The sequence below is a fragment of the Podarcis melisellensis genome, assembly GCF_964234715.1.
Source record: "Podarcis melisellensis genome assembly, chromosome: 18".
NCBI lineage: Eukaryota > Metazoa > Chordata > Lepidosauria > Squamata > Lacertidae > Podarcis > Podarcis melisellensis.
In genome coordinates this window covers 3,289,128-3,302,990 of record NC_138536.1, presented here as the reverse complement: position 1 = coordinate 3,302,990, position 13,863 = coordinate 3,289,128, and the positions used below count along the sequence as shown (strand labels likewise).

Below are 13,863 nucleotides of genomic sequence, written 5' to 3'. Positions count from 1 at the left end.
GCAGGTGTGTGTTTTTTGGATGAGGACAGAATGAAGTGGGTTTGTGTATTTGATACACCTTTCCCTGGTGTGAGCGCCTTTCATTTCCTCTCCCTGCGCAGGCGGAAGTAGAGCAGAAGAAGAAGCGTACTTTCCGGAAGTTCACCTATCGGGGTGTGGACCTGGACCAGCTCCTCGACATGTCCTAGTAAGAGAATCCTCTTCCCTTTCCATCGTTTACACCCTGCCTGTCCCCTGTTCGTACTACACCTCCCATCGTCCACAGTCAGCACAGCTGGATGATGCCATGGCTGGTGGAGGTTGCCACCCATAACCTACGTAAAGGTAAAGGGACCCCTGACCATTAGGTCCAGTCGTGGCCGACTCTGGGGTTGCAGCGCTCATCTCGCTTTATTGGCCGAGGGAGCCGGCGTACAGCTTCCGGGTCATGTGGCCAGCAGGGCTAAGCCGCTTCTGGAGAACCAGAGCAGCGCACGGAAACGCCGTTTACCTTCCCGCCGGAGTGGTACCTATTTATCTACTTGCACTTTGACGTGCTTTCGAACTGCTAGGTGGGCAGGAGCAGGGACCGAGCAACGGGAGCTCACCCCGTCATTGCGGGGATTCGAACCGCTGACCTTCTGATCGGCAAGTCCTAGGCTCTGGTTTAACCCACAGCACCACCCGTGTCCCCCACCCATAACCTGCCAGCTTGGCAAAAGCTGCCTTGGTTGAAAGAGGGCAACCAGTCTTAGGCTGAACCCAAGCCCTTTTTTGTGTGGTATTGAGGCAGCGAGCTCAGGTGGTCTTCTGCAGGGTGTGTGTAGATCTTCGGGGTGGTAGATCTGAACTTGGTTAATTTGGAGGATGGGGTGAAATGGAAATTATGAAAATTATGTCTCCAGTGTTGGAAACTCGGATATATAATCTAGGTGCCAAATGGATCCTTAAACCAAGGCTGCCGTTGTGAAAACGGAATGTTCATTTGTTGGCAAGACGGCTCAAAAGTCTTATTTTTCAGAGGATGGACTGTGATTGATTCTCAGTGAAACGTCCGGCTAGTTCAGAGGACAACCTTGAGCTGGGGTTGAGAGCTTTGAGAACTTAAAAGAAGGAAAATCCCTTGTGGGCCTCTTCCGAACTCTTTATGTATATATAATAATATATATAATTTATTATTTATACCCCGCCCATCTGGCTGGGCTTCCCCAGCCACTCTGGGTGGCTTCCCAAAAAATATTAAAAAACTGTAATACATCAAACATTAAAAGCTTCCCTAAACAGGGCTGCCTTCAGAGGTCTTCTAAAAGTCTGGTAGTAGTTGTTCTCTTTGACATCTGGTGGGAGGGCGTTCCACAGGGAGGGCGCCACTACCAAGAAGGCCCTTTTTCTTAGACCATTCATAACATAAGAATATTCTTCACAACCGTGAGCAGGGCAGCTGGGGGGGGGGGAGTGAAGAGAAGCAACAACAATTCACTACAGTGGTGCCTCGGGTTAAGTACTTAATTCGTTCCGGAGGTCCGTTCTTAACCTGAAACTGTTCTTAACCTGAAGTACCCGTTTATCTAATGGGGCCTCCTGCTGCCGCCGCACCTGAAGCAAAGTTCTTAACCCGAGGTACTATTTCTGGGTTAGCGGAGTCTGTAACCTGAAGCGTATGGAACCCGAGGTACCACTGTATAACGACATTCACTGCTCCTGCTCAGGCCGCACAAGACATTTTGGTTCAGGAAATCCATTCTGACTGTGCAGCTAAAATATAACGGATAGGATTCTGCAGGTTGGCGTATTAGTGTGTGAAAACAGTCCGGATACAAGGATCCCCAGGTTGCGAAGATTCCGGGCATCTTCCCTTAGTTGCAAGTGGTTGGGACCCAGATGTGAAATGCGCCTGGCTGATTCCGAACACTGGTGTCCTTGCTCTGATTCCCACCCCCTCTGGGCCCCTGGGATTGACCACTGGCGCCCTTTAACTTCTGCCTGCCCAGTTTTGGGATTTAATATATAATGAACTGAAGAAACCTTTTAAGAACGCATTCCCGAAAAAAACGGAGGCTTTTCTATGAGGGATAATAGGGGAGGAAGTAAAAAAGGAGGATTGTAAATTATTTCAATATGCTACAGTGGCAGCTAGGATCCTTGTGGCTCAAAAGTGGAAATTGCAGGAGACCCCAAAGGTAATGGAGTGGCAGGCTAAATTTTTTGAGTATACAGAATTAGCTAAAATGACTTATAAAATCCGAGACCAAAAAGGGACAAAGTCTGAAGAAGAGTGGGGTAAATTTGTTGCATACATAAGAAGTAACTGTAGAAGTCTAAAAACTGTAGCAGGGTTAACATACCGTATTTTTCGTCCCATAGGACGCACCTAGTTTTTTTTTGGGGGGGGGGGAAATAAAGGAAAAAAGCAGGTCGGGGAAACCGAACCAGTCGAGGAACAGCGGGATGGCGGCACTGCGCCTCCCTGCTGTCCCCCGAGCTTGTGGGGCTGGCCGATGTCTGTCCGGCGCGTGGGGCGCTATGCTTCAGGATGCCCTGCGCGCCGGGCGGCAGGCTGCTATCCGCAGCATGGGGAGCCTTGCGGGGAACTCCTGCAGGGCTGCCTAGGCTGTGGATGTGTTCCCGAAGCGCGTGCGCCCTGAAAGCAGAGCGTCCGGCGCTCCGGGAAGCAGGCTACTATCCGCAGCCTAGACATCCCTGTGGGAACTCCCGCAGGGCTGCCTAGGCTGCAGATGTCTTCCTGAAGCCTGGAGAGCGAGAGGGGTCGGTGCGCACCAACCCCTCTCTCCAAGCTTCAGTGAAAGCCTGCATTCGCCCCATAGGACGCACCCAGATTTCCCCTTCATTTTTGGAGGGGAAAAATGCGTCCTATAGGGCGAAAAATACGGTAAATCCTGTGATGTGTATAGAAGGTAAATAAGAATCTGCAAGAGAAGATTTAAATTAAGAAAACCGAAGCAAGGAAGGAAGGAAGTCTGGGCGTGAAACTACGCAGTGTAAATAAGATGACATAAAACGATGATTGTAAAAGATTAAGTTTTAGTTTTGTTTCTGAGAAACTCAGTAAAAAGCATTTTTTTTAAAAAAAAAAAGTCTGCCTGCCCTTTAACTTCTGCCTGACCGTTCCTTTTCTGTTCCCAGCGAGCAGCTGATGCAGCTGTACAGCGCCCGCCAGCGTCGGCGGCTGAACCGCGGCCTGCGCCGCAAGCAGCACTCCCTCCTCAAGCGGCTGCGCAAGGCCAAGAAGGAGGCCCTGCCCATGGAGAAGCCTGAGGTGGTCAAGACCCACCTGCGAGACATGATTATCCTTCCAGAGATGGTGGGCAGCATGGTTGGCGTGTACAATGGGAAGACCTTCAACCAGGTGGAAATCAAGGTGAGGAGGGCTGGTGGCTGGGGAGGAACAGCTTCTTCTTAGTACAGTGGTGCCTTGCAAGACGAAAAACCCGCTAGACGAAAAACCCGCTAGATGAAAGGGTTTTCCGTTTTTCGATGCGCTTCGCAAGACGAATTTCCCTATGGGCTTGCTTCGCAAGACGAAAATGTCTTGCGAGTCTTGCGATTCCCCCCCCCCCTTTTTTTCTTAGCCGCTAAGCCCTTAATAGCCGCTAATAGCGCCAAGCCACTAATAGGGTTGCTTCGCAAGACGAAAAAAACCGCTAGACAAAGAGACTTGCGGAACGGATTATTTTCGTCTTGCGAGGCACCACTGTATTATTTATTGAATTTATATAACTCCCAAACCCGGGGGTCTCGGGGCGCTTCACAGAGTAAAATCGAGATATAAAACCACAAATAATAAAAATTAAAACAGCAACCCAATAGCCTCTCCCCCAACAAAACAAAAACACATTTTATAGGGACACAGGATGTAAATCAGATCAACCTAAGGCCTGGTTAAAAGGGAACCTAAAGGTGTATAATGAAGGCGCCAGGTGAAGAGCGTTACACAGACAGGGAGCCACTGCAGAGAAGGCCTCGCTCTCATGTTGCCACCCTCCGGACCTCTCGAGGAAGAGGCACACGAAGAAGGGCCTCAGAAGATGATCTCAGGGTCCGGGTAGGTTCATATGGAAAGTGGCAGTCCATGAGGTATTGTGGTCTAAGGCTTTGTAGGTCAAGACCAGCACTTTGAATTAGACCCAGAATTGCAGAGTTGGAAGAGACCACAAGGGTCGTAAGTTTTGAATCTCTTGGAAATTGTAATTAAAAGAGCTTGCAAACTGAACAATCAAATGAATTTAGCAAGTTGATGCCTAATTAATCATAAGGCAGTAATGTCAACATGGCTTTAAGGTTAAAAGCGTTCTCTTATTAAAAAATCAGCATCTACCAGATTTGCAAAACTGGGAAATTCCGCCGTTGTAGAAATTGCATTGCCAGTCACTGCCCAACTTTCTGTGTCAATGCAACACAAACTCTTGACTCCCAATACCGAGTCTCAAATCTCACTATGCAGGGATTTTTAAGGTCTACCGTGGACCACATTTGCCACCCATATAATTGTCTCAGCATTTCTTTTCATTTAACAAAATGCATTCACCACTTGATGGTTTTAAAAGCAAACAAGCCCACAAACATTCTAAGCAGTTTACCAAACCCCCAAGTAAGGAAAAACAGTTTTGCCAACCATCTAGCCGTTTCCCTTTGCATTAACTGCCTCCGTCTCCAAACTTTGCTGTTCTTAAAAAGCTAACCTTCCAATTGCATAGGGCTTGAGTCGTTTCACAGAAAGCGGTTCATAAATATATTGAATACATTATTTCTTCCTTGTTCGATTTATTCGAACGCTTGTGACGTGTGCTATTTAAGAACAAACATATTGTGCCTTTAAAAATTCAGGCAGAACGTTAGCATTCTTCTGCAGATGCAGTTCTTGTGCACAAACGAAAAACAACCTCCTTCATCACCACACCAGGAAGATTGCCAGGGTGCTAACGAATCTCGTTTCCCTCCTTTCTCTTTCAGCCTGAAATGATTGGCCACTACTTGGGAGAGTTCTCCATCACTTACAAACCCGTTAAGCACGGCCGACCTGGAATCGGGGCCACCCACTCCTCTCGGTTCATTCCTCTGAAGTAAGGGGATTTGGGAAGAGTTGTGTCTCTCGTGTAAATAAAAGGGTTTCCCAACAATATTGCCTCTGTTGCTTTTGGATGGGGGCATTCCCGAACAATTTCTCTTTCTTGCACTATCCAAATTACACTTGCGGTGGTGAGGAGCAACAAGGAAACCCGATTTCACCTCACGACGCTGGGATTTTTCCTCTGGTGTTGACTGCACCATTGTAGAATTTCTGAGTTTGGCTGTTGTCTGTAGAAATGTGGGGCTCTATATATGCTGTGTCTTTAAAAAAAAATACCAGTAGCCAGGAGGACTAGAATAATAATAATGATATTATTATTATTATTATCATCATTATTATTATTTATTCCCCAGCCACTCTGGGCAGGTTAAAGGGTAAAGGGACCCCTGACCATTAGATCCAGTCGTGGCCGACTCTGGGGTTGCGGCGCTCATCTCGCTTTACTGGCCGAGGGAGCCAGCCTACAGCTTCCGGGTCATGTGGCCAGCAGGACTAAGCCGCTTCTGGCGAACCAGAGCAGCGCACGGAAATGCCGTTTACCTTCCCGCCGGAGCGGTACCTATTTATCTACTTGCACTTTGACGTGCTTTTGAACTGCTAGGTTGGCAGGAGCAGGGACCGAGCAACGGGAGCTCACCCCGTCACTGCGGGGATTCGAACCACCGACCTTCTGATCGGCAAGTCCTAGGCTCTGTGGTTTAACCCACAGCGCCACCCGCGTCCCTCTGCAGCTTAGGTAAAGGTAAAGGTACCCCTGCCCGTACGGGCCAGTCTTGACAGACTCTGGGGTTGTGCGCCCATCTCACTTAAGAGGCCAGGGGCCAGCGCTGTCCGGAGACACTTCCGGGTCACGTGGCCAGTGTGACAAAGCTGCATCTGGCGAGCCAGAGCCGCACACGGAAACGCTGTTTACCTTCCCGCTAGTAAGCGGTCCCTATTTATCTACTTGCACCCGGAGGTGCTTTCAAACTGCTTTCGAACTGCTAGGTTTGCAGGCGCTGGGACCGAGCAGCGGGAGCGCACCCCGCCGCAGGGATTCGAACCGCCGACCTTTTGATCGGCAAGTCCTAGGCGCTGAGGCTTTAACCCACAGCGCCACCTGCGTCCTCTGCAGCTTATGGCATACTAAAAATTGTAAGACACAAGGTATTAAAAATTTCCTGATACAGGGCAGAGGGCAAATATAGAAGTTGTGGAGGAAAAACTACATTTCTCAAGATGCATTTTTGTATGTCCTTCAACACTTTATAATAGTAATAATAATTTTGTTTATACCCCGCCCTCCCCAGCCAAGACTGGGCTCAGGGTGGCTAACACCTATAAAAACAATTGATTGAAATACAGCTTTAAAAACAAGATTAAAATACAACATGAAAACATGAAAATGCAGCCTCATTTCAGTGGAAACTCAAAAACTTTTTAGGGATGAAAACATCAAGTCTTCATCAAGGCTAACTATCCAGACTGGTCCTACATGGGCCAGAAGAAAGCCAGGGAAGTCCCCAAATAGGAGTTCCAGCGCAGAAGGAGAAAGGAAAAAAGAAAGAGGGCGAGGGAATAAAATTATAGATATAAACATGGTGGGTGGGTGCCTTGGAGCTCATGCCAGATGCATGAGGACTAAAAACAAGATGCAGCCACCCTCCTGCCCAGAAAACTGACTTGAAGTGACTCTGAAGAGAAAGTTGAATTCTGAAGACTTGATGACTTGTAGCAGCTAAGGCTGAGCCTCCAGTCTGGAGTGGTTCAGGGCAGCCTCAGGTCATCTCAGATTGGGTAGGGTTCACTCAGAGGAACCTGGAGCTGTGAAAATTAGGTAAAGGTACCCATGACCATTAGGTCCAGTTGTGACCGACTCTGGGGTTGCGGTGCTCATCTCGCTTTACTGGCCGAGGGAGCCGGCGCCCAGCTTCTGGGTCATGTGGCCAGCAGGACTAAGCCGCTTCTGGCAAACCAGAGCAGCACACGGAAATGCCGTTGACCTTCCCGTCGGAGTGGTACCTATTTATCTACTTGCACTTTGTGCTTTCGAGCTATTAGGACAGCAGGAGCAGGGACCGAGCAACGGGAGCTCACCCCGTCGCAGGGATTCGAACCGCCAACCTTCTGATCAGCAAGTCGTAGGCTCTGTGGTTTAACCCACAGCGCCACCCGCGTCCCTTATGTGAAAATTAGGGTGCAGGATATTAAACATGCACCCAGGTGGCAAGGAGTAGGGAGAACGAGACTGTGCAGGGAAGAAATCTCTTCTCATGACACTTGACTTGGCTGTGCAAAACCCCTGATTCCATTCAGAGCCTAGATCTTGATGTGGGAGCATTGCAAAGCAGTTGCTGTTGGCATCTGAAGTCTAACTGCTTTAGCACCGAAGTGACCCCCAACCCCAGGGCACAAGCCTGAGCAGTGTGTCTGGAGGTCCTGGGCTGCCCCGACGACAAGACCCCTTTCTCCGCCTTGCTATTGGGGTCCAAAGGAAAGCAGAACATGTTTGGCAGCAGCCGGCTTGCAGGAAGGAAGCGTACAAGTCACTGCACTCCAGATTTGTGTCGGGTTTGCTCCTTAGCTGCCTTCTCCTAAAAATGTCCTGGAGGCGGCGGAAGTTTAGGGTCGGTTTTCCTTCTCTTGGACGGGCTCCCTCATCGGGTGGACAGGCCTCATTCTGCTCCTCACTTTCCCCCTCCACAGCACACGCAGAAACCCCCTTCTTGACCGCTATTGGTCTCGTCCACTCAAACTTCCAGACTTCCTTTGCAGGCAGGGGAGGTCCCCTTACTGTAGCCTTATTGGTCTTTACCTCCTGGTAGGGTGAGCCTTGCTCCCGGACGGAAGTCAAATGACACCGAGGGTTGGTGCAGAGAAAGAGTTCTTTATTTCTGCTCTCCGGAGCATCAGAAAGGCACTTGCGTGGTCAGTCCACAGCAAGTCCAAAGAAATGAGAAATTTCATGCAGTATATGTATCCTCCAGGCACCCTCTTCCCCCCCCCTTCCCCAGGAATCCAGCCACGTCAGCTTGTACACGCAGGGTGACATCACAGACGTTCCTGCTTCAGTACTCTTAACCATAAAAGGGTTTTCCTTCCTGTACTTCTGACCATATACTCTTATCTTGGAGCAAAAGGTCACCAGCTCCAAGAACACACTCTGGCGCTGTTCCCGGACTAGGTCTGTGCGTCAGAGTGTGGTAAGATAAGACCCAGACATGTCATCCCTATTCCACTGGAACAGCCAAGGTCGTCCATTGCCGTGACTGATAAAGGAGAGAGCTTTGTTTATACAGCTGTGTTCTTGTTATGCATTTGTTCAACAGCTCAAGTTAACACGTTTTAGAAATGCTTTCTTGGAGAAAGAAGAAAAGGGGAGTTTTGAGTCCTGTTTCAAACTGACTGCACAGAAACCCATTCCTTCACTGCCTTACACTGAATCAGACCAGTATTGTCTCCACGGACTGGCAGCCTGAGGGCTTCTCCAATTAGGGCCTGCCCCCTGTCTGAAACCCGGGAGAAGCATTGCTTCCATCCAGTGTGGACAATATTGAGCTCCATAGTGCAATTTGCTGGCTTGGCGCTAGTTGGCTTCCTGCTTAAATCAGCCGATTCAGAAACAGGAGGACTAGAATACCGTATTTTTGGCTCTATAAGACGCACCAGACCACAAGACGCAGCTAGTTTTTGGAGGAGGAAAACAAGGAAAAAAATATTCTGAATCTCAGAAGCCAGAAAAACAAGAGGGATCGCTGTGCAGCGAAAGCAGCAATCCCTCTTGCTGTTCTGGCTTCTGGGATAGCTGCGCAGCCTGCATTCGCTCCATAAGACGCACACACATTTCCCCTTACTTTTTAGGAGGGAAAAAGTGAGTTTTATAGAGCAAAAAATATGGTATTTCTAAGGGAAGGGGCATAGCTCTGTGGCAAAACGCCTGTTTTGAATACAGCATCTCCAGGGGGGGCCGATTCTAGAAGAGACCCTTCTCAGTTGGAGAGGTGCTCCTAGTCAAATCTGGCGATGTAATAATAATAATTATTATTTGTACCCTACCCATCTGGCTAGGTTCGCTCAGCCACTCTGGGCAGCTGCCAACAAAATATTTAAAACACAATAAAACATCAAACATTCAAAAACTTCCCTAAACAGGGCTGCCTTCAGATATCTTCTGAAGTCAGATAGTAGTTTGTTTCCTTGACATCTGAAGGGAGGGTGCCACCACCGAGAAGGCCCTCCGCCTGGTTCCCTGTAACCTCGCTTCTCACAGGGAGGGAACCGCCAGGAGGCCCTCGGAGCTGGACCCCATTGTCCGGGCTGGACAATGGGGGTGGAGATGCTCCTTCAGACGTCTGTGGCCACTGCTGGCCGGATGGGAGGTGTGTCAAACATCCGGGATCAAGAGAGGCCGTTCCATTTGACTCTTTCCTGGGACCGATGCGCAGTGAAAGGTTTCGGATGCCGCTGAGTACAACCCGGGGAGACACAGCGCAACGGAGGCCCAGGAAGCCCCAGCCACGAAGAGGTTGAACGCGTCTTTCCAGATGGCTTGCTGGACGGTGCACAGAACCCCGTCGGGACAGGAGACGGACGGAGGGCAGTGGAGCTGCGATGGGTAGCGAGTGTAGAGTCCATGGAAAACCGCCAGGAAGATCCCTTCCAGGGCCGCCTTGGCCAGGAGGCTGAGCCAGTTCAGCTGCTGCAGCCGCCTCTTGCCGTGGGGCGGGCCTTGCCTCCAGCCGCTCTTTCCCGGGCAGCTGGGCGGGCAGAAAACGCAGTAGCAGGCCGTTCCGTGGGTCAAAAGACTTGCCATCTGCAGCAGGAAGAGGTTGAAGGGGGAGACCGGGAAGGCGGCGTCGAAACAGGCCAAGAGGCAGCCCCGGGAGGCGGTGTCGCAGTGCAGGTCCCCTGTCTCGTCCCGCCAAAGGGTTCTTGCACCCAGGGCCAGGGATCCGAGCCGGACCGCAGCAAACAGAGCCAGGCCAGCACGGCACAACCTGGGCGCCTGCCCGCTGGTGCCGCTCAGGACGGTCAGAAACACTTCTGTCCCCATGGGTGCCTGCGGGAACGGCTTTCCACTGCAATCAAAATTATTCACATTAATATTCCTGTAAAGGCATACTATTTCTACCCCGTGCATCTGACTGGGTGCCCCAGCCACTCTGTGTGGCTTCCAACATATATAAAATACAGTGGTACCTTGGGTTAAGTACTTAATTCGTTTCGGAGGTCCGTTCTTAACCTGAAACTGTCCTTAACCTGAAGCACCACTTTAGCTAATGGGGCCTCCTGCTGCTGCCGCGCCGCCGGAGCACAATTTCTGTTCTCATCCTGAAGCAAAGTTCTTAACCTGAAGCACTATTTCTGAGTTAGCGGAGTGTGTAGCCTGAAGCGTATGTAACCTGAAGCATATGTAACCCGAGGTACCACTGTAATATATAAAGGTAAGGTAAAGGACCCCTGGACGGTTAAGTCCAGTCAAAGGCAATTATGGGGTTGTGGTACTCATCTCGCTTTCAGGTTGAGGGAGCCGGCGTTTGTCCACAGACAGCTTTCGGGTCATGTGGCCAGCAGGATTAAACTGCTGGTGCAACGGCACACCGTGATGGAAACCAGAGCGCACGGAAACGCTGTTTACCTTCCCACCGCAGTGGTACCTCTTTATCTACTTGCACTGGCATGCTTTCAAACTGCTAGGTTGGCAGGAGCTGGGACAGAGCAACGGGAGCTCACTCCGTCGCGGGGATTCGAACCGCCGACCTTCCGATTGGCAAGCCCAAGAGGCTCTGTGGTTTAGACCACAGCGCCATCCGCGTCCCTGCAATTATTGCTGTATGATCTATTATTATTATCATATTTCTTTACGTCCTCTTTTCCCCCTAACAGGGACTTTTATTGCAGATAGCTCAGTGTGGTAGAGCATGAGATTCCTGATCTCTGGGTTGCGGGTTTGAGCCCCGAATTGTGCGAAAGATTCCTGTATTCCAGAGGGGTTGGACCAGATCATTGCCTCCCAAACTCCAGCTGGTTTTGAACTACAGTCCCTATCTTCCCTAGCTAGCAAGACCAGCAGTCAGATGATGGGAGTTGTGGTCCAAAAACAACTAGAGGACCCAAGTTTGGAAACCAGAAGCAGGATTAGGGTTTGAGGAGAGTTACAGGGGCCAATTGGAGGGGTACAGAGGGCCGCATTCTGTGGTTCTTCCCCCTCCGGTGAAAGACAACAATGACCCCTGCTTTAGCTGAAACGCAAGAATGAAAGTCCCTCAAAACAGTTCAGCCCATGTACCGTTTTTGAGAAAGGGCTGGCGTCCTCAGCCCAGGACTAAGGTAAAGGTAAAGGGACCCCTGACCATTAGGTCCAGTCGTGACCGACTCTGGGGTTGCGGCGCTCATTTCGCTTTACTGACCGAGGGAGCCGGCATACAGCTTCCGGGTCATGTGGCCAGCAGGACTAAGCCGCTTCTGGCGAACCAGAGCAGCGCACGGAAACGCCGTTTACCTTCCCGCCGGAGCGGGACCTATTGATCTACTTGCACTTTGACGTGCTTTCAAACTGCTAGGTTGGCAGGAGCAGGGACTGAGCAATGGGAGCTCACCCGGCGGGGATTCGAACCGCCGACCTTCTGATCGGCAAGTCCTAGGCTCTGTGGTTTAACCCACAGCGCCACCCATGTCCCTCAGCCCAGGACTAGAGACGTTGAAACAGAAAATACATTCTGCCGTAGCTTTAGAAAGAGATTGAAGGGATAAAGTAAACTCTGCAAGTCTGAGTTTTCAGCGCAGTCCTCACCTGGCCGTCTCTGGATCTGAAAGGCTGTGTAGATTCGTTTCTCAAGGCCGGTTTTATCTTCTAAAGGGAGCAAAACGGCCTGAAGACGGTCAGAAGTCCTTCATCCTCCAGACTGCCTCTCTGAAGCTGCCCTTCCTGGGATCAAGGGCAGCAGTTAAGAGACCAGGAAATCTCTCCTGTGGGTGTATTTTGATATAAACAACGCAGCGTCTTCAGTAAAGGGTGGGGATTCCTGTCCAAATGAGTTTAAAGCAGTCGAGACAAAGGCAGGTGTTCTTCTTAAGAAACACCTGAAGGAAGGGTTGTTCTTTGCAGTTTGAAGTAGATATACATTGGTACCTTGGTTTATGAACTTAATCCGTTCCGGAAGTCCGTTCTGAAACCAAAGCGTTCTGAAACCAAGGCGCACTTTCCTATAGCAGCGGGGAACTCAATTTACAACAACGACAATCTTTATTACGGTCCAGAGACCCAACAAATCGTTACAAAGCAATACACAATTGATACAGCCTACCTCCAGGTTAAACAAGCATTTTGTTCAGAATATGCAAATATTATTTACAAATAATAATAATACAATTTTATTTATACCCCGCCCTCCCCGGTTCAGCAAACCGGGCTCAGGGCGGCTAACAACAAATTTAAACACTTAATTGATGCAACAAAAAACAGAATAAGACACAAATTAAAACATGAATAACAATAAATTCAGAATTCAAAAATCAATTTTGGGGAGAAATCCATCCAATAAACATTAGATGATCACCAGGGATAGCTGGCTAAATTAGTCCAATTTGGGCCAGCGAGGAGACCAGGGGAGAATTAGCTGTGGGATCCCAGAGCGGATAATCCTCATAAAAAGGGGAGGGGGAGGGAAGGAAGTGGAATAAAAGATCAGGCTAAGTACAAATTGAAAGCCAGGTGGAATAGTTCTGTCTTACAGGCCCTGCGGAAGGAAGTTAAATCCTGCAGGGCCCTGGTCTCATGGGGCAGAGCATTCCACCAGGTCGGAGCCATCACTGAGAAGGCCCTGGTGGAAAATAGTCTGACTTCCTTAGGGCCTGGGACCTCTAAACTATGATTACTCATGGACATTAAGGTCCTCTGTGGGGCATGAAATGGAACACACTCAACAGAAGCGAAACGTGTTCTTATTCCAAGGCAAAGTTCACAAACCAAGACACCTACTTCCGGGTTTGCAGCGTTCTTAATCCAAGCTGTTCATAAACTAAACTGTTCTTAAACCCATGGTACCATTGTAAGTGTTTTGTTTCCTGGGCAGGCATATGCAAATGCCAGATTTGAACCTTAGAAGAACATCGGAAGAGCCCGGTTTATTTGTTTCGTAAAATTTATGAGTTAAAAAGGTAAAGGGACCCCTGACCATTAGGTCCAGTCGTGGCCGACTCTGGGGTTGCGGCGCTCATCTTGCTTTACTGGCCGAGGGAGCCGGCGTACAGCCTCCGGGTCACGTGGCCAGCAGGACTAAGCCACTTCTGGTGAATCAGAGCAGCGCCGTTTACCTTCCCGCTGGAGCGGTACCTATTTATCTACTTGCATTTTGACGTGCTTTTGAACTGCTAGGTTGGCAGGAGCAGGGACCGAGCAACGGGAGCTCACCCCGTCGTTGTGGGGATTCAAACCCACAGCGCCACCCGAGTCCCTCATAAGTGTGGGCTGAAAGCAGGTTAAAACTCGCACCAACTGTCAGGAGAGCGTGCAGGAGCTAGGCCCTGGGACCAGTAGGACTTTGCAGGACTGGGGCCTTCCTAAATTTGTTCTGAAGAGGCAAGGTGCAGCCGCACAGGTGAGGCTGATTGGTAACTCACAGCACCTGGTGGCAAGAGCTGGGAAGGGATATAAGGTCAGCATTTCCCTTCGGCTCTTTGCCACAGCAACACGTTTCCTGCCTTGCTGTGTTTGGCTCCATGCTTCCTGATCCTCGACTCCTTGACTCCTTGCTTCTCGACCCTCAGACCCTTGGCTTTGTGACTCCTTGCTTCTCAACCCTCGGACCCTTGGC

The 13,863-nt window shown here is 49.9% G+C and overlaps 2 protein-coding genes across 2 annotated transcripts in view; one reads left to right on the top strand and one right to left on the bottom strand.

Moving 5' to 3' along the window:
* The window catches only part of GAMT (guanidinoacetate N-methyltransferase), a 230,483-nt gene that overhangs the window by 74,980 nt on the left and 141,640 nt on the right, over positions 1-13,863 (bottom strand). The gene's annotated exons all lie outside the window — the stretch shown is intronic.
* On the top strand, positions 41-5,117 carry RPS15 (ribosomal protein S15). The gene is made up of 3 exons (XM_081895971.1): positions 41-187; positions 3,124-3,358; positions 4,951-5,117. Exons 1-3 carry the CDS (start codon positions 180-182, stop codon positions 5,062-5,064), a joined length of 357 nt encoding a protein of 118 aa, XP_081752097.1. The 5' UTR covers positions 41-179; the 3' UTR covers positions 5,065-5,117.